The following is a 26,868-nucleotide window of genomic DNA, read 5'->3' as shown; positions in this document are numbered from 1 at the left end:
AGCTCAGACAAATTAATTATCTCTCCTCTGAAGAAGGGATGACTCACTGAAAGAGAGGCTATGAACCAGCACCTCCCAGTTGAGCAGAAGCCCTGGAAATTCTCCCAGCTTAACGGGGACCAAGGGGCTCCTTCTGAATAAAGCAACTTGGATTTCTTTCACAGCTTGATCTTCACATCATTTTTTTTTCTCCACTTTTCATGTGCATAAGGGTGATTTATAAAAATAACTACGACTGAAAGAAATCGAGCAGGCACTTTGCATTTAGAGATCAAAGTGGCAGAGGAATTTTAATGCATATGAACAAGTTTTACTTCCCTGGATTCGTTGACATAAGATCAAGGCTTTCATGTTGTGCTTTGCTGTGCCTTGAACAGAATAGGCTGTTATGGTGCACTGCGATCTATGTGACTTATACTGGTGTACTGCTGGTACGCCAGTATAGTCACATAGATGGCTCAAAGTCATACCACATATTAAATTAACGGAGTGACTTAGATTACTGTAAAACATATGAAATTTAAAGGTTTCTCCATTGTCTAGAAAATAGGGATGTAGTGCTCTGCTATCAAGTTGCTATGATGGCACATGTACAATCGATCTAGTACAACATGGTTAGAAACCTTTACTTACTGAAAAAAGTCATTGTTGGGATCAAGGATTCAGAACGTTGAAAAGGGTATTACTGAGCTATTACCTTTCTTTTAAAGTCTCTGTGAACCTGATAAAATCATAGTACAAGCAGGGCAAAAATACATGTAGTATTATCATAACATCATATGAAAGTCCATGTGTGTTCATTCTTATGTGCTCTCATGTTTATGTATTACAGCAAATAGGACCTACTAGGACATTCTGATAGTGCAGTCGGTCATGCATCAGTAACAGTGCATCGAATTATATCAGAGTTACCTCCACCAGCAGCGTGAGCCATGATGCAGACACTAATAATTCATGCCGTTTGCTTGCGTCTTCATATCAACAGTGATGGAGCAAACAACCCGCCGTAATTATCATGAGCAGCTGTCACGGCGAGTGAGAGGAGCCGTGTGGAGGAAATGAAGGGGGATCCAAACGCAGGCAGTAGTGGAGAGGTGAAGGTGGTTTATTGAACACAAAATGAGGACAAACAGCAAATGGAGCTCGAACTAAACTATACAGGGAAACAGCTAAACTATAGCGCAGAAACCAGAACATGAACATGAAGCAGGGCGAGCAGAAGCAGACGATGGTTAACAGCAGGGTGAACACACGAGCGAGACACGGTGGTTACACAGACGGACCAGCAACTACAATGACGGAGGACACGACTTAAATACACACAGAGAAACACGGGAATTACACACAGGTGGTGGACACAGCTGGGAATAATCCGTAAGACGAGACAGAGGTAAAACTGAACACTCACATAAGACGCAGACCTTCACAATAAAACATCACACGCAGGCTCGACATAGAGAGACAGACAGGAAATGACATATGAAACTAAGCCCACATCTTAAACCCAGACAAACAGAAACATGGAACTCTCATAATAGACATCATATTCATCACCATAACACGACAAGAGAACAAGAACACAATCCCTGATGCAAACTTAAATCAAAACACAATAAACTCAAAATACAGAACCGTGACAGCAGCAGCATTCCTGCGTTTAGCAGATTGGAGATGGCAGGCGCTCAGCTTAGCATTGTGCAGAAATGCCCTGGCTGCGTGCTGCAGGGATGGCAGGATCACAGTGGTCTACGAGCAGCCTCCAGCTACGCACTAGGCCTTGGCTAACGGCTTCATGGGCAGTGTGCCTGTTTCCTCTGTCTGATTGTGCATGTATGTTTGGCATGTTTGTGTTTCAGCATTTTTGGACAAGCCGCCCCTGGGGTGGGGGGGGCTTTCTTACCCTTGCTGTGAGGTATATTCTTACCCTGTAGTACTGGATTAGTTTCAACAGTGAATGGGAAGACATGGAAACAGCAGGAGTGGAGGTGAATGGAGAGGGGAGGAGAGGAGATGAAGGGAAACCCTACAACGATGAGAAGAAATATGTTGGTGGAGTGCGTGTGTGCCTGCATGGCGTGGGTGCTCATCAGTTTCCCTAAGATTCCTCTGCCATATAACCCAGAGGCAAACTCAAACTCTGTAAGATCTATTTCTCTCTGCTTGTTTTTGTCTCCTTGTCTTTCACTCTCTCCTCTCCACTTACCTATGCATTGTTATACGATTGTTTAGCTTGAGTGCAAAACATGGTTGTCTTTCAGGAAAGGCAACACATGTTCTGTGCAGTCCATGGGATTTTGAGCATATTGTCTTTAATCACTGGGTATTGTAGGGTTGCAGCTGTTGAGTGCTATTGTCATGTACAGTATAACCTTTATGAATCTGTATTCACAGCTCAAATGAACTTGGCTCTTCAAGGTATGACACAAATGAGGTTTTTTGGGGAGGTTTTTTTGCAGAAAGCATTAAAAATTGTATGAGCCATGCCCATCAGAGAGCAAGCCAACATGTATGAACTTTGTGTATTTGGCTGTTTGTGGGTGTGTGTTTGTGTTTATGCGCAAGAGTGTGAAAAATAGCAGCGTGTGATTTATGTAAATGAGTGTCATCGGCCGAGGAGAAGGCAGAATTCCCAGGCCTGATGAGTGGCTTAATGATTCATCAGCCTGGCTGAGGCAGGCATCAATAATGGATGACAGAGTGGGTCATGCAGGATTGCTCGCCCCTTGATTAAAGTGCTCCACAGCTAAACGCCTCACTTCCTCCCTCTTCTCACCCTACCTTCTATAAGGATAAATACAGAAGTGTGCGGTACATGCACATGCACACACACACACACACACACACTTGTGCATGTGGTCACACACCTCTTCCTCAATCTCTTTCTGTACAGCTTAATGTCATCTCACCTCTCACATGCTTAATAAGCTCTCATCCCCTCCTCATCTCCACACTCTGTTTCTTTGGTCTTAATCCAATCATAGTGAGTAAAAGAGGCAGAGAAAGGGGTAGAGAGCGAGAACAAGAGGGGGGAAAGAAGAAGATGGAAAGTGCAGGAGAAAAGAAGAGAAAAGCACAAATTAGGGCTTTATGATTTGTACAGAAATGGAAACCTTCTCTCTGGAGATAAGACAGGAACATAAATGTTCCTTCTTTACCCACAACACACAGAGTGGAAGGAGCCATTCTGCCTCTGTCTCTCGCTGTAAGCTCTTTGTGGGTGTGACAGGACAAATCTCTGTCTATTAGGGGACATAAACCTCTAAACCCTGAGCTACACGGCCATACATACTAATGCAGCCGTACTGAGGGCTGGATACAAGTTAGGAATGATAGCACGGGACACCCAGAGAAAGAAATGAATGTGGCAAGCAGGATGTTGAAAGCAGAGAAGAGAGTCCTGACGGGATTTCAATCCTGGCCAGCTCCAGGTCTTAACTGCTACAAAATCATATAGCACAGCAAAACCAGCTTTCAAAAAGTTGGACTGTTGTGCATGACAGAGCAATTCACTCAGCTGGCGTGTAAGTCCCCAGACAGTCTCCAATTTCAGCCTCTGATCTGTAGTATCTCTAGCCATCCATGCACTCGCACTGTAATGTGCCAAAGAAAAGATCACTCACTTATTGGACACACTCGTGTTATCCTCTGATAGCACAAATGAGCCAACACACATACAGTGAAACACTCACCTACATGAAAACTTCAAAAGAATCCGGAAGCACAATGTCTGAAAGAAAGCAATCATTCCTCAGCGACTCTTTCCTCGCGCGTACTCGCCACTCATCTTTGCAAGTTTCTGACTTGGCGAGACTTAGTCGAGCATTAAGAGTAGTGCGTAATCTTCGATCATATTAATCCGCTCCTTTAAATCTGTCACTTCCCAAACTGATTACCTTCATCTCCTTAACTTGTCTTTCACTCTAATCTGTATCATCGCACTCTGACAGATTACAGCCCTTGTTTGATCCCTTTAACAGATCCTCCTCAATCCCCTTTGAAGCAGTCAGTCAGCTGCCTTGTCTGGAGTGTGATTGACAGCACACGAGTATAAAGAAAACGTGGGTGTGTGTGTCTGCTTTATGTTTGCAGGTCTAATAACTTAACAGTGCTGTATATCCATTTATCCATGCAGAGTCTTCAGTTGTGTCTGTAATTTAAATGTCAAGAGTGTATCGTCCATATATTTCTACTTTTTTTTCTTTCTGCTATCTGGGAGGAGAAAAAAAATTAATTTTGGAAGTGACATTTAGCAAGAGAGGAGAAAAGCCTAATAAGCCCAAGGTTTGAAAGACATATGACTGACAAGTGTTTTTAGTGCATAAAGAAGAACCAATAAGGAGGAAAAAATTTGGAGGAAGAAAAAATATAAATAAAAAAACTGACAGAAATGGTGGGTGGAGCAATCAGAGAGAAAACAGTGAAAGAATAAGAGATCATCACATCTCACCAGTCTATCCTTCTAAAGCTCTTCTGATATCATTTTCACCCCTCAGAGCAGCTTTGGAGAGAATCAAAGAGGAAAACAAGAGTTGCCAAAAAAAGAGACGGCACACAAAGCATTGACAATATACGCATTTAGAAACAGCAGAGACGACGGGTAAAGTTCAGCTCACCCACCATTGTTCTCACCATCCTTTGTCTCCCTGTAATTGGTATATGATTTTCGTTTTGATGTGCAGTGAAAGAACAGGAAGGGAATCTTTGTCTTTTTCACAGAAACAAATGCAAGTCCTTGAAGAGCACAGCGAGTAAGTGAGAGGTAGGATCATAAAAAATACATTCAAAGCCACAGTGGAGACCACAGTTTGTAGAACACCTGGGTATTCCAGGAATTTACATGCAGGCGTTCACGCTTTTGTGTTTGTGTCTCCCAAAGAGCGCAAATTGAATTCACAAAAATCCTAGAAAGCACCTATGGGTTATGTTTGTTCAAGTGGCGAAAATGTCTTAAGATGTCCTCTGCTTTTTGTGTCTGTAAGCTATGCTCTACCCGAGTGAATCAGTTTAACTCATGCCGCACAAGCCAGAGGCTAAGTTCACATTGTATTCAGGATAGTATGAACACAGAGAGATTGAGTGAGGAGGGTGGCGATGTTGAGAGGTGGACAGATTTTAAATGTGGGCACAGAATAGGATTGATCAATGGTAGAGCGCTTGAATAACTCCGTGAAAACAAGGTAGCCCTGTTGAATAGGGAGGAGAAATAGAGAGAGACAGAGGGGATGAGGGCAGGGAGGGGTGGACACATCAGCAGTGGGAGCTTTTTGGCCTTGCATTGTGATGGACAGGGAATTAAATTTTGATTGCTTGCTGAGTGATCGTTTGGTTGGGCCTTGTGACTAATCATAGATTTATGGCTTCAACAGGAGAGCACTGCAATTTGTCGATGCTACAGACTCCCTACTGTAGCCCGACACAAAAGCAGTGCAGCTATTTTGAGGCTTTTGAATAAAGTTCTTTTATTATTTTTTTTCCACTTCTTTTATGTTTGGGTGGTATTGCCTTTAAATCTATCAACAGAATATATATTCTTACAGATATGTTCAGACCAGTTTTTGCTTACAGCTGTAACATTGTTTAGAAATGTGTGAAAGCCAAACATACAGATAGACTGAAAGTATTTACATAGTAACAAATTCTAGGCTTTCTGATGTGCATTTTAATAAAACATAGACTGCAAAACTAGAATACTTGCTTCCAACTAGCTTGAAAGTCAAAATTTGCTATGGCCACTTTTATTCTTCAACACAGCCTGAACTCTCAAGCTTTTTTCATCATTTCTTTAAGTAGCTCTCAGGAATAGGTCTTCAGGCTTCTTGAAGGACTTTTAAAGCTTTTCTTTGGCTGTTTGCTGTCTTTTATTCTGCTCTTTGTCAGTATGATCCCACACTGCTTCAATTATTTTGAGGTCCGATGCCAATCATGACTGCAGGTGTTCCACTGTGTGTGTGTTTTTTATCCAGGTGTGCGTTTAGTGCAATGGCAGTGTGTTTTACATGATGCTGTCAACAATCAGGAGACTCTTTCCAGATGACATTGCATGATAGATCAAAAGCTGACAGTATTTTTTGTTGATTATTCAGTCCAGTTCTGACATATGACATAGAAACTGAACATTTAACAGTATTTCCTGAAAACCGTCTTTTGTCTGATCATTTCCTAATAACATTTACATTTACAATAATGGATTACACAGAGGTACGGAAAAGATTTCATCACAGCAGCTGTCTTTCTGAAAGAGCTGTAATTGAGTTTAAGGATATAATTCATCCACTGTTATCTTCTTCAGTGCCTTGCGCCAACACAATTCAGAGCAGCTATCTGAATGCTACTCCCACAGAGGTTGATTATCTTGTTAATATTTATACTTCTTCACTGCATACCACTTTAGATACTGTAACTCCTCTGAAAAAGAGAAGTACCTGATTTCCTAGTGTAACTCTCAAACACTCACCTTAAAGCAGATAACTCGTAAGCTGGAGAAATCATTTCTTCACAAATAAAATTCTAACCATTAGAGAAAAACTTGCTCATAATCATCTCACAGATGTAACATTATGTACAGTTAACTTCAATAATTACTTCCTCCAAACCATCAATGTGTCTTTCAGACCTCATTCCTACAAGACTGCTCAAGGAAGTCCTGCCATTAATTAATGTTTCAATCGCAAATATGATCAACCTATCTCTAATAATCGGCTATATACCACAGGCCTTCAAGTTGGCTGTAGTTAAACCTTTACTCAAAAAGCCATCTCTAGACCCAGCAGTCTTAGCTAATTATAGGCCAATCTCCAACCTTCCTTTCATATCAAAAATCCTTGAAAGAGTAGTTGTCAAACAGCTAACAGATCATCTGCAGAGGAATGGTTTATTTGAAGAGTTTCAGTCAGGTTTCAGAGCTCAGCACAGCACAGAAACAGCTTTAGTGAAGGTTACAAATGATCTTCTTATGGCCTCTGACAGTGGACTCATCTCTGTGCTTGTCCTGCTAGACTATTAGAACAATTAGAGCACGCTGTAGGTATTACAGGTACTGCACTGAAGTGGTTTAAATCATATATAATGAATAGACTTCAATTTATTCATGTAAACGGAGAGTCCTCTTCACACAATTATAGAGTTCCACAGGGTTCCATGCTAGGACCAATTCTGTTTGCATTACACATGCTTCCCTTAGGCAGTATCATCAGAAGGCATAGCATACATTTTCACCGTTATGCAGATGACACACAACTTTGTCTATCCATGAAGCCAGATAACACAAACCAATTAGTTAAACTGCAGGAATGTCTTAAAGACAAAAAGACCTGGATGACCGCTAACTTTCTGCTTCTTAATTCAGATAAAACTGAGGTTATTGTACTCGGCCCTGAAAATCTTGGAAATATGGTTCCTAGTCAGATGCTTACTCTGGATGGCATTACCTTGGTTTCCAGTAACACTGTGAGGAATCTTGGAGTTGTTTTTGACCAGGACATGTGCTTCTATATTCAACTTCAATATTCCTTCAATATTGAACAATTATGTAGGACTGCTTTCTGCCATTTGCATAATATATTCAAAATGAGAAACATCCTGTCTCAGAGTGATGCTGAAAAACTAGTTCATGCATTTATTACTTCTAGGCTGGACTACTGTAATTCATTATTATCAGGAAGTCCTAAAAAGCCTCCCATTGATCCAAAATGCAGCAAGAGTACTGAAAGGTACGAGAAACAGAGAGCGCATAATAATAATAATAATAATAATGGATACTTTATTGATCCCCATGGGGAAATTACTTGTTTTTCTCTGCATTTGACCCATTCACTCAGTGAAGCAGTGGGCAGCCCACTAAGCAGGCGCCCGGGGAGCAGTGTGTAGGGACGGTACCTTGCTCAGGGGTACCTCAGGGTAGCCGTTAAGTGGATTCGAACCGCCGACCTTCCGATCATGGGGCGACCACTTTACCTACTGAGCTATCCCTGCCCCTGCATTTCTCCTATATTGGCTTCTCTTCATTGGCTCCCTGTTAAATCCAGAATTTACAATCCTGCTCCTCCTATACAAGTCTTGAAAAATCTTACTGACCTTATACTACCCTATCCAATCACCCCATTAGAGCTCTTTGCTCTCAGACCACAGGCTTACTTGTGGTTCCTAGAGTATTTAAAAGTAGAATGGGAGGCAGAGGCTTTCGTTTTTAGGCGCGTCTTCTGTGGAACCAGCTTCTAGTTTGGATTCAGGAGACAGACACCGTCTCTACTTTTAAGATTAGGCTTAAAACTTTCCTTTTTGATAAAGTATACAGTTAGGGCTGGATCAGGTAACCCTGAATTATCCCTAGTTACATCGCAACAGGTCTAGGCTGCTGGAGGATTCCAGTGATGCACTGAGTGCTTCTTCTTCAGTCACCTTTGTCATTCACTATGTGTTTATACACCTTTCTGTATTTAACTATTTGTTATATTCATCTCATAAATAATAACATATCATTGTTGGGGTTTTCTCTGTTTTCTTTGCATTATTGTAGGGTGCCGTAAAATACTTACCCTACTTACTTACCTTACAATATAAAGCGCCTTTGTTGTCATTTTGCATTATATAAATTTCATGTGTAATTTGTCATACCTCAGCCTTTTCTCCTCGTTTCCCTTCCTTAAGAATGGGTTCATCCACCGTCCACTGAGATCATTTCTGACGGTGTCAGATGGGCCAGATGCATCTCTCAGGTCCTGTGTCAGGTCTTTAATGGATTTTTTTTTGTTTCTGAAGGACATGATTTTCAGATACTGTTTATCTGCATTAGATATTTTTTTAGGCCTCTCACTTTTTCTTTTGTCCTCCACTTCTCCAGTTTCCTCATTTTTCGTGCGTCTAGACAAAACAGAGGTTCATTGTTATTGTGAATATTACATCCAATGTGTAATTAAAACTGGAATTTTATCCTTTCCCATTTTTCCTCATTCAAAGTCCATAGAGAGACCATACAAATGTGTTGTATATATGCTATATGTGTGTAAATATTTACTGGACTGAAATAGCAACAATTAAAAATAAGAATCAGATTTAAGAGTAAACATAAATGTCCATGTCAGCTACAATGGATGCAAAGAAATTAAGGATTGAATCTATTCTTTGTTTCAGAAATGGCAACAAAGGGGGCAGGAGAAATAATCAAATAAAATCTCTCGCTATTATTTACTTATTCAGTTTGGTTTGTGCATGCAGCTCAGCTTAAAAGGTCAGAAGGAGCGGTAACAATTTGTTATACTTCACGGTACTCACTGATGATGTCATGGTGTAGAGGATTGTGCTTTAGATAGTTACAGTTTACACACACACACAAACAATGAAATATGGCACACCTGACAGAAGTTTACTGGAATACACATTGTGCTTTTATTTGCTGGAGTCTCACTTTGTGAAATATTTTAGCCTTTCTACTTTCTCTTTAACAGAAGTCGCTGGTAGTTTGAGAGATTATGAAACTCACTGGTACTAAAACATCTGTCCTTTTGGCTGTGAAAAAGCCCTAATGACCATATGTATGGTCAACACATCTGTGATTTTGGCTGTGGTTATTCCATCTACTTGTTTTGGCCATACCTCTAACTGGCAGTAACGATCTGGAGTAAACAAAGATATACAAACACACATACAAACAACATCAGACAGTTGCGCACAGACAAAAACACCGTAAAGCCTGGGCGTAGATTTTTCCACAGTAAATGGAAAAATGTTTGGGTAGCACAGAGCACGCAGGCATATTAAAGGCAGTCAAGGGAGATACATCGGGGCTGCAAATATCAGCTCATTAACGCTAAGCTATCCTGCTTGGCATGCATGTTTGTGCACAAAAATGTCTGCCACTGAGCTTTACAGGTCATTACAGTAATGAGTAATTTAGGCCTCGGGTCAACAACTGTCACCGGCTACCGAAAAAAATGCAGGAGTGTGAACGCATCTGACGGAAACACGTCACAGCTTTAGACACAGGTAGAGAGAAAAAAGAGTGGCAGATTAATGTAAATGATTTGAGAGAGCAGAGCGAAGCACAAGGCAAAAAAAAAAAAAACTTGCTGAATTATTTTTAATTTCATTTTTTTTCTGTTCATTGCCGTTGCTAAGTTAGGGTGATAATTATAGCGGAAGATAATTAAAGATTTAATTGGGCTTGATAAAACTTTTGGAATTGTTTATTGAATTGTTCTCAAAACCAGAGGTAACAATTAGAAGTTCTGTAAAGTCACATGTCTGTTTGTCATAGTTTATGCTTCTCACCTCGTCTCCTTTTCATCTCTTTACCGCTGAAACATCTAAAACCTCCAGAACAAACGAGAAGAAGAAAAAGATTTCAGCCAGTAAGAGAAAGAGAGAGAGCACTTTTGGATATCATGCTTCATATAGGCCATACACACATTCATGTGAATAACAAACAGGAGCATCAGCTGATAACATAGTGATCAGTCCTTTTATATAAGTCAATTAAAAGAACAACAGCACATTATTGAAAAATTAAAATATACTCTCTAATAGTAAGATTAAGGCATCATCACAGATGGCATGCATAAGCGAAGCGAAATTAGCAATAACGAGAAAACTGCTAATTGGCCTGTATTTTGTATGCTCTGTGTCTGCAGCTGCTCTGCGACGGTAAATTCTATAACAATAGTTTCTTCAAAGTTGGTCATACTCATCAAGTTTTTTACCATATTTTTTCCTCCACCCCCTGCAGTAGAAGTTCTCTTCAGTGGAAGTTAATATATATGAACAGAGAGAATCTGTTTCTATCAGTTCTGTGCTACAAGGCTCGCTCTCGCTCTCTCGTCGTGGATTTATTATGCATGCACGAGTGTTGTTTCGCCCTATTTTTTGGATTTCACACTGAACCGGGATTGCGATTAAAGCTCGTGTTGCAGTGCTGTTAACAATTATCACATCTGATCAGTTACATTCGAGTAGGTCCGAGCCAAAGTGCCTCATAATTTTGAGGAGATGCAAAATTTGCACTTGTTTTCCAATACTGTTCAAGTGCTCTCCACTCGGATTTGTATCTATTCCCGTTCATTTTTAAGCACACTGACGAATATACAGAGAAAGGGAGAGGCAGAAAATAAATAAAGTGAAAAAGTACATGAAATGCTTCCGAAATTTGCAGTAATACAATTACAATATTTTTATATCAACATCTCTGTGTTGGCTGTGTGTATATCTCAGGGTGTCATGTGGTAAGTGTAAACATATTGCTTTTTTATTTGGCCATTCCACTTCTTTAGTCAAATAAAAAGGTGTTTCTTATCAAATTTAGTCTACAGTTTTAACTAGTGGGGCACAAAGTAGGTGCCAGCTTCAACAAATGCCAATATCCTGACCAAATGTCCAACTGGGTTATTAACAAATAATAACTATGTACAACATAACATCAAATAGCAACTTACAATAAAGCCTATTAGAGCTCAGCACATGCTCACAATCTGAAACAGCTGGTGTTCTTAGCACACACCCTAAGCAGGGCCACCATTAGGGAGTTTTCCCACTAAAATGTCATTGCAGATTGGCGAGGGATAAAATCTGTGGTCCCCCTTTGGGCCCGGGTCCCCAAGCAGCTGTGAATAGGCACGCCTATTCACGAGACAGTGTGACTGGCTTCATCGCTCGATCCTTATCAAAAATGAATGTTTTTCCTTCGACCATGCTCCACTTGGAAACTTCCCTGGCAGTGAATTCATCATGTCCTTGGAGGAGGTCATGATCTCTCCGCATATGTCTCACCCAAACAACCACTTTTGTTTTACATTAGATCAAAGAAGTGAATGGCTCTCAAAATAATGTTACAGTATAGCTTTAATATAATACCAGCGCAAAAGCCTGTAACCGTTCTTCATTCTATCACTGAGTTGAATCTACAAGAATGTTGTTCAATATTTAATTACAACTTACAAGAAAGTGACCAGTGAGGAGGGAGAAACAATTTAGCTCGAGGGCAGCAGGCAGGGAATGAGATTTTAATTCTTTATTATAATGCATTTGATTAAATCATAACAAACTGTCACGTCAGTCACGCAGACAACAAATTGTAAACGACTACAGACTATTTCTCCCACTGTTTACCACGCCGAGCATAAAATGAAAGCTTCAAGTAAAGTGTTTTCAGCCCGAGTTTTCTTTGATTTTTCAGAATACATAACCACTCATACACTCTTACACAGACACCACATAAATTTGTTTTTTGACTCAAAATATTTGACTATCCTATTGAAATTAGCTCAAGTGGCTTTCAAAGAGTCATATTTAAGTTATAATATATTTCAGAGATATGCCACCAACTCCATTTTGTATTTTTAAAGGGTCCTAATTATTCTGCAAGAAGTTTCTCATTATGGCCTGCATGGTTTGCTGCTGTAATTCAGCTCAGTCAGTGAAGTATCCTATAGCTGTCTTTAGCTGGAAATCTTATTAATTAATTACTTGAAAACCTCATAAATTCATCCAGCTTCCTCTTTGTCCTTGACATGGTTCCACCTGAGTTCAATTCAATGTCAAGATGTAAGAGTTACATTATGACACTGATAAGCATATTATCATATGGTTCTTTGATTTATGGTGCTGTTCAGCAGTCTTGAAGGTCAACTCAGAGATGAAGAATTTAAAAAAAACAATGTAGTTACAGTTATTTAAAAATCATCTCCACAAGCCTCAGTGCAGCATGTTCACTGCTAATGAGCATTTTTTGATTTTATATACCATAGGAGTCATCAAAAAGAAAAAAAGGGGCAGTCTGAACTGTAATGATGGCAGTGAATCAGAAAAGGTGCTGCCACAGTTTAAATCTCTAGAACTCCCAGACGTTCCCAAAAGGATATTCATGTTTGGGGGCATTTTTCATGAATATATTGTATATCATTAGTTTGCAGTGCACATATTCTCAAATGCTGACAAACCACGTCTGTAAAACACTTTAAGCGTGACCTGTTCATTTCCACAGCAGCTCAAAGACATTAAACTGTGTGTCTGAAACTCTGGTCATGGTCCAAAACGACTCCTATTTGTGGCACAATTTCAGTTATAAAAAGGGATAAATTGGCACTTCTCCTACAAACTGTGGATAAGCGCAAAGAAAAAGAAAAAAAGCATGGAAGCTCACAGCTCTGCACAAACACTCACACGCATAATCATGCAAACAATCAATGTCCATTCAGGTCTGCAGATACATCAGTTGTGCTTATTCTGCAAACAGATTCATGCCAGTGAGGTAAATTGAGGTCTAGATTAATTTGGCACCAGTATATCAGGTTGACACATTATGTGTGACTGTGCATGCATAAGTGTGTGTATAAGAGGGGACTAACTATGTAGAGGTGTTTCTATAAGAGTGCCTATAGTGGAAACTTGTATGAGATGTGAACATTTAAACCAAATGAAAGCTAGCGCGCTTGATTTCAGCATTCAGAAGAAAAATGGGCAACCTCTTGCCAAGACGCTTCTGACATAAACAAATGGCCTCCGAGTTGGCCCACGCACGCACACTTAAGTGCACGTTTCGGCTATGATGCGTTCACACCTTTTCTCACGTCTTTCTATGTATATTTTTCTCGTTGTTAAAAGTAATTATCCTGACAGAGTCAGAGAGGTGAGAAGAAAGGGTTTGGGAAAGGCAAGCGCACAGAAATATACAAAACCTCTCATGTACACACATCCACTGACATTCACTTACACGGTTCCTATGTAATCTTGCATAAGCCATACAGTTGACCAATTCACAGCATTCATTATCTCAATCTTATCACACCGGCAGCGCTCAAATGAGCACTGCTCCGGGTGATTGGATCATTTTCTTGCAGTGACTTAAGCCCGCGAGGCAGATCAATACCATGCACTCTTGGAACGTCACAGGATCAATGTATATTAGTTACCTTTGTGTTGATTTTAGTATAGGAGAGTCCTACCACCCTGTCCTTCAGCCTCCCTTACCCTTCACACATACTGGATAAATTCCTGCACAGCCAGAGGAAGAGCAAGTTATTTTGCAGGTTAATGTATGTGAGTAGAGTACCTGGATGTAGCAAATAACGCTTAATGATGATTGTTACTGGCAATAATAACGCTGAGGTGCTTGTGAGAGTCTGTATGTGTGTTTGTGATGCAGGCAGGGGTTATTTCTCCTCTTGCCTGCACTCTTATCCTCCCCTTCTTTTCCTCTCACCTCTGTTCCTGTGTGCAGGCATATTACGGAAACAAATTGGGGCCAATAGACTCTGTCACTGCCTGACCTGGGACTCAAACAGAAAAAAAGAGGATGCCAGAAAGGGAGAAAAAGGCAAATAGAGAGGATGAAAGGGAGTGGGGAGTGTGAAGTGAAAGAGAAGAAGAGTGATTTGAAGGAGGAGCATAAAAAGGAGGGACGGAATAAGTGCTACAAAAGAGAGGGAGCGAGAGATAGAAGATGGACAGAAGGAAAGGAAAGAAGCAGAGAGAGAGAGAAAGAAGTGACAACCTCAAATTAAATTCCCATCATGTCAGTGTAGAACAGAATTCAATAGTGTTTATTGGCAGCCCCTAGCCTCAGGGAAATTACATTCTGAAGCAGAGCATGGCATGAATGCACACACTCCTCAACACACACACACACACACAGTCACACACAAGGAAGCAAACACATCTATTGTACACAACACTGTGCATGTATTCAGACCATAAAAAAGGCCCTCTGGCTGATGTGAGCATGCAGACAAGCGATTTACTCCCTAAGGTCCGTGTGCCATTTGCATAGCGGTTGTGTATCTGTATCTCTATCCATGTGCTATTTACCTGCATGTCTCTGTGTGTATTTGTCTGTACAAAAAGTCCAAGTTGTGCGTTTTAGATGCTTAGGGGTTTTTTTTGTTTTGGGGGGGGGGGGGGGTGTCATTTGTCAAACATCAGTTTCCTCACAGAGAGATTCAGACTATTTGCCATTTTAGCACATACACAAGTTTCTATTATAGCGGCTGTATTAAACGTGTCCCCCGGCTCAAGTTGCCATGAGCACAGGGCTTTGTCCAGCCTCCAGCAGTGGCAGCAAAGGCATCATGCATTAATGGCAAGCCGTTTAACAGTTTTATGCAGAGCACATGCGGAGGCTAATATTGCTGATTTCTCTGGGATGCAGATTTCCTCTAAATGGCTAACAATCTTCCATTCTTGATCCCCCCCCCTCCCCACTCCCTGACTCCTCTTGCTCTCTATCTCTACCTCTCTAACCCTTTATATCGCTGTCTGTTTATGCCTCTAGCTTGAGTCTTTCTCATTTCTCTTTCCCAATCCGTCCAACACGTTCACTCATTCTTTCCATCTCTTTCTCCAGGAATGCACGGAGAGGGCTTTGGGTTGCTCGGTGGAGGATCTGAAGGCTCTTTTCTACTGTGAGCTGTGTGACAAGCAGTACCTCAGACACCAGGAGTTTGACAACCACATCAACTCCTACGACCATGCACACAAACAGGTACACGAGATGCACACATACACACTGTGTAGGGACACAAAAACTAACACACGGGTTCTCTCTCTCTCTCTCTCTTTTTTCTTTTTAACCGTATTTTCTTGTAGAGTTTGGGTGTGTTAGTATTATGCGTTTTGATGGAAAGCTGCTTTACATGTCCATGTCAGTCTGCCCATTGGGCACAGTTTCTCACCAGGTAACAGTAGGAGTGTGACAACTGCATCATTTCTTACAAGCACACATACTGAGGTGCCACACTTCAACTTGAAGAAAGCACACAAGCAAACACAAACAGCCTATACGCACACACCCAGCACTCCAATTATATTTTAGATTTCCAGTTGAACAGGCTGATATAAAATTAAATAGCCCACATTGATCCAGCACAGGGTAATTGAAGTCGTAGCACCTAAAGCAAATATCCAAAGACGCTATAATAAAAACAAGATAATAATAAAAAATGAGTCTCTAGTATAAATGCTATAGTAGAGTTAATAAAGTAACTGTGGTGCTGTATATACTAGACATACACAGTAAATAAGTATTTTGCTACAACAAGTTTTATGTTTACAGATATTAATAAATGGGTCATTTTGTCTGACAATGTGCGTTATAACTTTGCAAACTGGGCATGAATCAAAAAAGGTAATATTAATGGGAATTATCGGAAAGTAAAAAGTTATTCACAAAGCCTTTCTTATTGTGTGATGGCAAATAGGGACATTGTTATGACCCAATAGAGTTGTCAGTGATCTGACAAATGTTAAGAACTTTATCCAAGCAGCATGTAAAAACCAGGGCGAAGTCCAAAATTTTCTTGTACTTTATCTTGTTTCAAAACTTCTAGATTTTCAAGCAAAAAAAAGGGTGGGGGGTCATTTATCTACCTATTGATTTTTATCTCAAAGAAGTCAGACTGTGCATTCTTTGAAATACTGTAGCTCAATAGCAATGCCAACAGATGAATACTCACTTATAGCACCTTTTGTAAATGATCACATTTCTAGTAAAAACTCTACTCGGTTTACAAAAAACACTCAATCGATTGCAATCCACACAGCACCATCACCACAGGCTAAACACGGAAAAAGTCACCAGCATCATCACTAATGGGGCAACTTTCACTGACTGACTGGCCGGCCCGCATAGCCGGAGTTTTCCCCTCGAAGCTGAGAGGTTTGCTGGATGAAGGTTTGAAGCAAAAACAGCATGTTGTTTATTTTCAGTTAACACATCAGAAGCTGTTCAAAATACATTTTTCAGATATAGTTTAGAGAAATATTTGCAGACAGTGAGGTTAAGATAACAAATATTGGAAAGTTCGGTGTTCTTGATGGTGTCTTAGTTTTGGTATGCAGCTGAGATTCTAGGTCTGTGTCTTTGGCTGGCTTTCATTGTGTTGCACATATCAGAAAATCACCGATAACAGAAGTAACAGCACACTAATTTGGTAATTTGGAATCTAATGTCTCTGTGAACCAAATAGGGAGAATGATTTAGCAGAGCATTAAAAGCAAAGCAAATCTCCTAATTTTAGAAATAAGGTGATAGTACAGTGTGTAGTATGAGTGCTTAAAAGGGTCTCCAGGAATTTCCAGGAAAATTTCAACATAGCTTCTGAGTTATTACTGCATGAAAAATAAAATGACTATTTTAAACAAATACAACACAGTATTGCAGATGTACACCAGGCTTGTAAGCCATAAATTCATGATAGAATAGTTCTTTTTTACCTCTAGGCCAAATCTCAGAGCTGTTGATTTGTATGTCACTGGTACATAAAAATGCATCTAAAATTCACTTTATTCCTCAGCTTGTACTTCCTCCAAAAAGAAAAATATTCAGTACCAAATAACACAGAGCTATTAGTCATAGCTTAAGTATGATTCCATTATTCCAGTTTGGACAAGATAAGGCCAATGGACCATTAGAAAAAGCCTCAGCAGCAGGTTTTCTTCTGCATTCTGCGTTCACATCCATTTTCATACACAACCTCCACTCTGGACTAACAAGCTGTAGGTTCTTCTGATAGCTCATTCTCCTACAGCTATCTGTTGTCTTGCCAAGGCGTACACTTGCACGCGCAAACATACAGACATGCACTTACCCGTGTACACACTCATCTTCAAATGCAGGCAATTTCTCAAACAAGCCAAGCCGCTTCCCACTTCTGAACACCCACACTATGTATCATGAAATAAACATTAAATAAGACTGTTCCTCCTCTGTCATTGTTCTTTGAAAATAAATTGAGGCAACTGCAGGCCAATGTTAATGCTTTGTTTTAGCCAGCGGCAGGCACATGAAACGAGCTGCATGAGGCACTGAGCTGACAGTAGCCACTGGCGCTGTAGGAACACACACGCGCACACACACAAGTACAGAAATGCATGTACACTCTGCCCACAGAGCAGACAACAGATGAAATTCTAGCTGAAGACAGTTTCCCTGCAGGAGTATTGGCTTTGGAGAATGGAAGCTGATTGCGTTTGCTCTGTCTTCTTTCGCTGTCATCGATTCAGGGATAAACATGTCTGAATACAGGGCTTTATCAGCATTTACTGCTGATTACAGAAATTGCTCATTACAACAGAATTACACTCCTTTTTAAATAAAAGGCAATCAGCCCATTAGCATGGCCACTCAAATGCTACCTAAGAATACATCATCCTTCATTCTAGGGCCCTAGTGGATATGAATCAACTCTGACTCAACCTGAGCACTCCTTAACACATCTAAAGGAATATTGATCGAAGCTTTGACAGACGCATTGCGCTTCACAGCACATAGCAAGGCTTGCATGTTGGAGAGCAGGAACATCATTTCCTGCAGTTGGGGACATGACATCAACTTTGAAGACAAAAGTAGCCACTTTTAAAGTTGAAGTATGTCTGTCCTGTGTATTGAGCCAAAATGGTACTGTGTGCAATATTTGATTTGTCTCTAAATATAGTTTCAGGTCTGCCTGCAGTAGGACATGGTTTAAGAGAGAACAATAACCTGGAAGAGTGCAAATGCGGCAGGAAGCAGGAAGTATTTATCCTCATATATTTCATCTATTACAGACTGCTCTCTCTCTCAGGCATTGCCACTGACATTTACAGTACAACAACTCTTTTTTTATAGCACAATGCAGTGCAACAAATTTTTCATCCTTAGGCCTGCTGGCTCCATTCACAGTTGTTCATTATGAATGCCTCCGTGCTTGAACAAGATTAATATTTCCCATAGAATACCATTGGCATCACAACGACTCAGGGCTTTTTGATGTACACTAGCATATGATTGCTCACATCTGCAGACATTCCACAAGAACTTAGATAGTGTCTTTAAGGAATACGAACCGCATGAGTGTTGATTCTATGGTATATACCTAATGCTGTCTTCAGTGAGCTGACATGGATGCTAAGCATTGAGTGATAATGTAAAAAGACACCAGCTTGTGCAAGACTCAGCTGGGATTAACCTGAAAACTGTCCGCTCCTGCACAGCATCTGGGTGTGAAAGAGAGTGACTGTATAAATAAATCTGATGCGTAAGAGCCTAATCTGATGCATGCGTGCGTGTGTGCATGTGTGTGTTTGAGTGTGACACATATTGCGTGGATGGATAAGATAATGGTATAACATAATCTAAAAATGAGTGCGGTGTAATCCTGTCGCAACTTGCACTACAGGATAAGAGTATATATTGTAAACAACAAATCTTGGATGCGTAAGCTATGGAGCAGCTGAGATTATGAGAATATGTGATTCAATAAAAAGGGGAAATAGGATGGATGGTGGTGCACAATACTGCAGCTATCCCCAAACTCCCGAGTCCCTCCTTACCCTTCAGACATGCACAGACAAAAAGAAAGACACCAGCATCCGTGCACATATACCTGCCAAGCATGGATAAAGAAGGGATTAAAGTGTGTCAGAAAATGGAAACTGGAGAGAGGCGCATGAATCATTGTTTCCCCAAGAGAACTGGTGCACCTATGGCTATAGACATATAAGTTCATATAAATACACACATGTGTAAAGCTGAACTAATTAATAATTATCCTGTAATATAATGGAGGTAAAGACCAACCAGTTTGCTTACAAAGTGCCCACAGACACACACAACACAAAAAGCAGTCTAGAAGAAAATGTCAGGCCTTTACAGCATTTAATCTTGTGCCTTTGTGTTTGGTAGTGTGTCATTCTAACATCATCAAACAAAATGTCTTCTTCCCTGTTTCATAGATTCAAAAGTACTTCTATTTGAGCTGTGATAACTAATAAACTGAATCTATGGCACACAGTAGGACTGAAGGGCGCTAACCAAAATGAAAAATGTTGCTCTAATGGTTCAGAAAGAGCAGCAGCATCATGAAACTGCCTATTCCGCTCATCTCAACCACACATGTAATCTACTATTCACTAGTTTTGGTGTTTGGTTTCAAGCTGTGTGTTGAAGGAAGGGTCCTTTCTTGAAGACTGAATGGAGTTAATTGGACATGAGGTTTGGAGGAGAACATCTGCAAACACTGCTGACTGATGTGTATGATCTGAAAGACAGCTGCCTGCAGAGAGCTTCCTAAAACTAACTCTTTCTTACTTCTCCTCTTTCTCCCACCCTTGCATCTCCCCTCTCCGTCCACATATGGATTCTGTCCCTCTCTCCATCCCTCTTTATCTCTTTATTGCCATTTCCTGCAGAGGCTGAAGGAGCTCAAGCACAGAGAGTTTGCTCGTAACGTAGCCTCAAAATCATGGAAGGACCAGCGCAAGCAGGAGAAGGCTCTTCGGCGTCTGCACCAGCTCGCACAGCTGCAACAGGAAACTCAGCGGTGAGTGGGAGGAGTGTGTATTCGTGCATGTGGCAGCATGTGTGTAATGAGACCAGGGGCAAGAGTCCTGGGGGAGGGGGTCAGAGTGCGTCACATCCAGTCAACAATTCGTAGGCTTGATGGATGCGTTCACAGATGTGAGAGCGCTCAGCTGGCTTAGCTAGGCCACAGGTCCACAGGTGAAGTAAATATATCATGAAGACACACTCTTGCTGACACTCGGAGCATCTGATTCATTTGTAGGTGGAGGACATGAGGTTTTAGTGAAAAATTAGCAGCAGAATAACCATGAGTAAATAAAATGAGCAAAGTGAATTGTGAGAGGAAACTTGCTTCCCGCCTTGCTCACCTAAAGCAATCAAAACAACTAATACAATAAGACAATACATCATGCAATAATCAACTTGATTGCAACTATTCCCTGTGCAATTAAATGTGTTTCCTATAATCAGGTAGCAATATGTGAACAGCATTACTGTGACTACCAATAGAACGCACCTTTCCTTTCCTTCTCTTCTTGCTTTCTTTCTTTTTCCTTGTTAGGTTATAAAGATAGAGTCTATACTAAAAATTTAGGTCCCTTTCCTTTTTATATACTCTGCCATCTATTAGTCTAAAACTCTATCGATTTCCATATTATTCAAACAATTAATGTTTTCATGACTGCATTAAATTTAAGAGTAAGTGTCGTAACAGCAGCTTTGAGCTGTGGTAGAAAAGTTTGCATTGTTGCATAACCTCACCCAAAAACGATGCCACAGTAAGTGGCTTTGTGTAAATCTAGAGTGATGCCAGGAAAACTTAGACAAGTATTATCAGCTAAAGTCACATATGCTTGTCCTATCACATCTCGTTGCAGAGTCCAAAGAAGGACCTATGGCCTAAGACGCACAGTCAGAGCTGTGAGTCAGAAGCGTGATAAAGATGTGACACAAAGAGACCGCAGCCCTAAGGACAGACCTGAACCCTTGTGCCAGCCCCAGCGATCCACTTCTACACAGCCCAGGACAACTACTGTCAGCTACCCGTCAGAAAATCTGTGCAACTCTGTTTCCCAAGTACCACCGGCCACTGCTCTAGCAGAATCCCCACTAGTGACTGAGACAGCCGATACAAACACTCCTGCAGTGAGCCTCCAGTCTTGCCACAGCCTGTATCCTCAGCTGCCTCTCTCTTCACAGGGGAGAGTGGGAGGCAGACTTGGAGTATCCTTCTGTTTCTCACGCAGGGGGCCTAGGCTGGAGCCTTCTGCCTCTGTTTTTTCAGACCTGGAGGAGGAGGAGAGAGAGAAGAGGGAACAAATGAAAGAAAGGATAAGGGGAATAATTGAAGATATTGACAGGGAAATTGAGGTAGCAGATGAGAGGAAACACAGCGCAAGTGAAAAAAAGGATAAGTCTGGCACTGACAGTGTCTTACCAAGCGACATGCACCCGTTCCCAAGAGAGGCCATAAAGGAGGAGGAACAGATTGAAAAAAGAGACTTCGTAAAAGAACACTTTCCTATTTCCACATCAGCACCTGATAATCAGAGTCATGATTCGCTGTTCTCAGCATCTCAGGTGACCGTATGGGGCATAGGATCAGCAGTAGCACACACGGATACCAAACACACAGAAGGCAAGTCAGAGGAAAAGCAAGAAACGGAGAGCGAGCGGGAGGCGAGTCAGGATGTGTGTGTGCTCGGGAAGGATGGCTCTACCCGTCTGAGATGGCCTGTCAGTTTGCTTAAGTTCACCAAGTCTCAACCACACATCTCCTACAGCTGCAACCCGCTCTGCTTGAACCTTCAACGGCCAGAAAAAGTCGCAGAGGATCTGAAGGACTCACAACAAAATCAGTTGTGTTCCCTTTCAGATGAATCAAAACTACGCGTACCAGCTATTCTTAAACCAGACACTCAATCGTGTTTACAAAGACAGATAAGACAAGAGTTGAGAGCACACAGGGAGAAAAAAGCTGCGGAAATTTTCAAAGCAGAGCAACATATCGATGTGGAGACAGAAGCACACCTGTTCCTAAAGAACAAAAACCTTTTATCATCAGAAAGAAGACCAGAAAAAGAACGATGCATGCTAAGTATGGAGAACTGCATGCGGGCAGCTCCCCATCCATTTGACCCCACTCATAGTGACAGCTCTGACACAAACTTCCAGAATCCTCTGGGAGGCAGATTAGAGGGTGCGAGAGGGATCAGGGAGAAAGCCATCACAGCCCTGAGCTGTAAATTAGAGTCTGTCACCCAGCCTGGCACACAGGAGATGTGCATCAGTCCATCCAGGTGTGAGTGTGGGAGTGAGACAATGTGCAAGTGTGCCAGTGCTCCACAGCCGTATGTGGGTGTCTCTGAAGTATCACACAAAAAGAGGAAAGCCAGCACAAAGAAACACAAGCTGGGGAAGAGAAAGATGGCTGAGAAGGAAAAAACTTCAGACAAGCGCCAATCAGCAAGGTGCAAAGTGAGGAGTGTTATCTCTACAGTCTCCACTGGAAGAGAGAGGAGAGGAGAAACTGGAGGGAGATGGGGAAAGAAAAGGAGGCAAAGAGAGACGAGGATGAGGAAGGTGGGGGGAGCAGGGAGCAGCTGTCTCCTGGGGAGATGTGAGGCTGAGCCAGTATCTGTCTCTGTCAGGAAGAGGAGGCCTCATAGGAGCCACAGCACTGAATGCCAGTCACAGCCAGACAGAGAGCAGGCAGAACACTCCAGCGTCTACTCCCATCTCAGCAGACACACAGCAGACCGAGACACCGAGAAGGAGGGAAAGCGAGACGGAGACGCGGCGACTTTTCCCTGGCGGTCTCACTTCTCCTTACATTCCTTCTCACCAGGATGTAACTCAAAGCTGTTTTGGGAAAGGGGTCACCATAGCAACCCCAGGAGTTTCATTGACTGCTGTTACCCTGACAACAGCTGCTGTAACAGCTCGATGAAAAAGCGAAAACTCCTCCACGGGGACAGGAAATTCATTCATAGTAAGAGGAAGAGTTTGAGGCATCGTGAATTCTGGGAGGAGAGGGGGAGGGAAGCACAAGGGCATTCAGGTGGCCGAGACAGAGGCCTGACTTCAGGTACAGAAGAGTGGGAGTGGATGAGAGGGGCCTGTCCTGGAGGTAGTGAGGAGGTGAGGTCAAGGACTGGGTGGAGCTCGAGGAGCAGAGCAGTGGAGTGGGATAAGGCTGCAAGGTTTAGCCCCAGTCCTAAGCGCTGGGGCAAAAGGCGCAGACATCTTAGCACTGAAGATGTCGACTGGGATAGATGGACATGGGGCAGCAGTGACAGCTGGGAAGACAGGGGGACACACAGGTCCACATCAGGCTCCAGGACAGGAGCTGACAGCAGAGACAGCCCGGGCGGTGCAAGGATATGTGCAGGCACCAGACGCTCAAGTTCAACACACTTCTCGAGCCCTGAGTGGTGGACAAGCAGACAGACGTACAGCTGCCAGAGTGTGATCAACACACAGGACAGCAGATGCCACAGCCCACGCTCTTGCAGCCCTTGTAGCAGCACCAACATGTCTGAGCTGAGCTGGGAGTGGAGCAGGAGTAGCACCTGCTCAGGAGTCACTATGGATGGGTTGACAGTTAGCTCCTGCAAGACGTCCTCGGGGGCTGCAGAGGCCAGTCAGCAGGCAAAAAAGCAGAGCAGCCTCACGTCTATTTCATCTGCCCTCTCCTCGAGCCCGTTCACACATTCATCTCCCAACAGATCCACTTTTTCACCGACAGTTCCAAGTGTCAACACACATAATTGTGACCGAAGTCTTTCACAGCTAAAGGATTCACAGTCTAGCCAAGGGCCCTCTGCCTCTGTCAACACGAGGGGCCCAGGCACAACCCTTTCAGCTTTATCCCCCAGTAAGTTACTGCTACAAAAACCATCTAGGTTGCTTCTGCCCCTTATAGGAAAACTACCTGCAATTCAGCGAAAGGCTCAGAAGAAAAAGGGGCTGCTTGAGAAGAGTCAGGAGAAGGAGAGAGAAGAGGAAGAGGAAGCTAAGAGTTGTGGCACAGATCCTGGAGCAACCACTAACAGTCAGAAATGCTCTCCAGTTGGGTCAAATCCCAGCAGCATGCCAAATGCCTGCCCATCACAGATTAGAACTGACGATGAACAGACAGGTGGAGAGACAGCGCCGATCAGCTTTACCGCTGAAGAGATGGACAAATATCGTCTCCTGCAAGAGCAGGCAAGAGAGCACATGCAGAAAGTCCTGGAAAACATACAAGAAAACACGGACAAAAACACGCAGGCAAACTACACACACAACCTGCAGACAGAGAACTGTGGGAATTCAGAGGAGCAATACTCATCTCCGCAGCCTCAAGCCCAGTTAATTCACACAGACACGATGCATAAGCAAGTACACCACACCCTCCAGGTCAGTCTCCCACTTCCACACGTCAACCCACAAGAGAACTTTAGTCAGCCCATAGCTCTGGGTGTCCCAAACCTCACCCCACTCGCACCATCTTCCCCTCTCTCGAATCTCCATCACATCATTTTACAGCACACAGGCCTATCCATGCCCCCTCACTCTTCCTCGACTTCCAGCTCACCCCCCTCTCCTGCCATCCACCCACAGCCAGTTCCACTTCCTCACCCCCTCACCCCTCGCCACCCTTCCCTCCCTCATCATGTTCACTTCGCCCCTTTCTCCATCTCCTCCCTGTTTCCCTCCATCCTGCTATCACATCCTCCCACCCTTCTCCTTCCCCAGTCGCCCACTTTCCACGCAACCCCAATCTCTCCACTCTCCCCAGTAGCTCTGCAACCTTTGAATCCACAGCCTATCATGGACAGATCGTGGCAAGTGAAGTTTCAACAGAAGGCGTTATGATTTTGAGAGTGGGTGCCGTGTTTATTAATCTTTCTTGGCAGCACTGGCTTGTGGGAGAGAGAAAAGAGGAATGTATGGTTTGAAGAAAGGCCTGCTATTTGAAATCGGGATGTATCAGTGCTTTTAGTAGTATCAACTCCAACTCTTATTGCACATATGCCTTCAGACACAGATACACACCGAGACACACATGCTCGTTCGCATGCATACACACAAACAGCCAAACTATTGACTGTTTTCAAATGAGAATTTGTTTCTCCATTTAGCCTTTGCTGTGTTTAAACAGACAGTGAAAGAACAGACTTTGATCCCTTGCTTTTTCCATCATTCCTCATTCACAAGCAAAATAAAGAGAAAGGTGCACCTGCTATTCAAAGACAAGCTAAGCTTGTGTCATCTTCTCTCTTTCCTTCTGAACCACAGACAGACCAGCTGCCTTTTGAAGTATCCTTCATGCCAGGGACAGAGACAGTGATAATACTCTCCCCTTATCTCCATTTCATACAGGTTATCTGAGTTAGAGAGTGACTTTCAGCTAACATAAATAACGCTCCAGTGGCCGGTGAATATGGCAAAGACATTTTAACCTTCTTGTGGACTGTATGTGCGGGTGTAAGGTAATTCTGATGACACACACTCATTCACAGCAGGAAGAACAACATCTAATTTCCATATCTGACACGTGTAAAGACCTGCTTTCTCTCTATAGTGTAAATATTCTGACAGTATATGATAATATTAGAATGATGAGAAACACCAAAATAAAATGTGAATTTAACCTTGACCAGTAGTACAATGCTTACCCCACACTCCATGGCTTCAGTGATAGACCTTTTACACAACCTTCCACGTGTGACATTAAAAACTGTTTTTTTTTCCTCCATGAAGCATTTAACAAATCAGTTTGTAAGACAGAAATGAATGAATCTGATAAGTTACAATAAAGTGTGAGTGAAAATAAATGGGCTTTCATGCTTTTTTTTTTCTCCCCGTCTCATTCTTGTTGATAAAGTCCAAATTAAGAATTAATACTGCATGGTTTTTCTGCAGTGGTTACATCTTTCATGCAAGCCTTTGTCAAAGAGTGCACATGGATGATTTTAAAATGGTACAAAATTATTAGATTTTTATTCTATCATAATGTTTTTTAGAAATGCAGCAATTTGTTGATTTGGAAAGCAGTTACTGTGTGTCCTGACCATCCCAGAGGCACGAAAGAAAAACTAATTGTGACTCTTTTGTCAGCCGTAGAAGAAGACTCGAAACATTCTGCACATCTTATTATCCTTTACAATTTTTTAAAGATCTGTTTATTCTTTAACCAAATTTCACCATCTAGCTGCTTCAAAACAACACTTTTTAAAAGTGTATATAGAAGAAAAAACTTATTTAATCACTAAAACAAGAATAAACACACACAGATGACTTTCTTACATATCTCGCCAAGGGATGCTGGTAACTGTTGCTATGTATTCAAGCCTGGTGATTGGTGATGTGTCAAAGCTGCTTGCCAAATAGTTGATCACTGCAGCGGCCGGCACTCGGGGAGCAGAACACAGAAGAGAACAGAGCGGTATCCAGATGGTCTATGGGCTTAGACTACCCAGAGCGCTTTGAGAGATTGGATTGATTTGCCCTCCGTGATATCAGTGAACACAGCCCAACACATGAGGGGGGCTTCAGCAAGGGGTGACATAAATACAGGCTCAAAAGCAATACACAAAATGTACACTTTCTGTCCTGAA

The 26,868-nt window shown here is 42.1% G+C and overlaps 1 protein-coding gene across 1 annotated transcript in view; it reads left to right on the top strand.

Annotated features, from left to right (window-relative positions):
- The window catches only part of znf804b (zinc finger protein 804B), a 33,834-nt gene extending 7,767 nt beyond the window's left edge, over positions 1–26,067 (top strand). Inside the window, 4 exon segments of the mRNA XM_082551940.1 lie at positions 15,329–15,466; positions 20,152–20,282; positions 21,142–24,886; positions 24,888–26,067. Coding sequence (XP_082408066.1) covers positions 15,329–15,466; positions 20,152–20,282; positions 21,142–24,886; positions 24,888–25,049 — 4,176 coding nt within the window. The 3' untranslated portion in view covers positions 25,050–26,067.
- The last annotated feature ends 801 nt before the right edge of the window (positions 26,068–26,868 follow it).

This window comes from Aulonocara stuartgranti (assembly GCF_965226115.1).
Source record: "Aulonocara stuartgranti genome assembly, chromosome: 11".
NCBI classification, from domain to species: domain Eukaryota; kingdom Metazoa; phylum Chordata; class Actinopteri; order Cichliformes; family Cichlidae; genus Aulonocara; species Aulonocara stuartgranti.
Note: the sequence above shows the minus strand (reverse complement) of the source record. Positions and strands in the feature narration are given on the sequence as shown.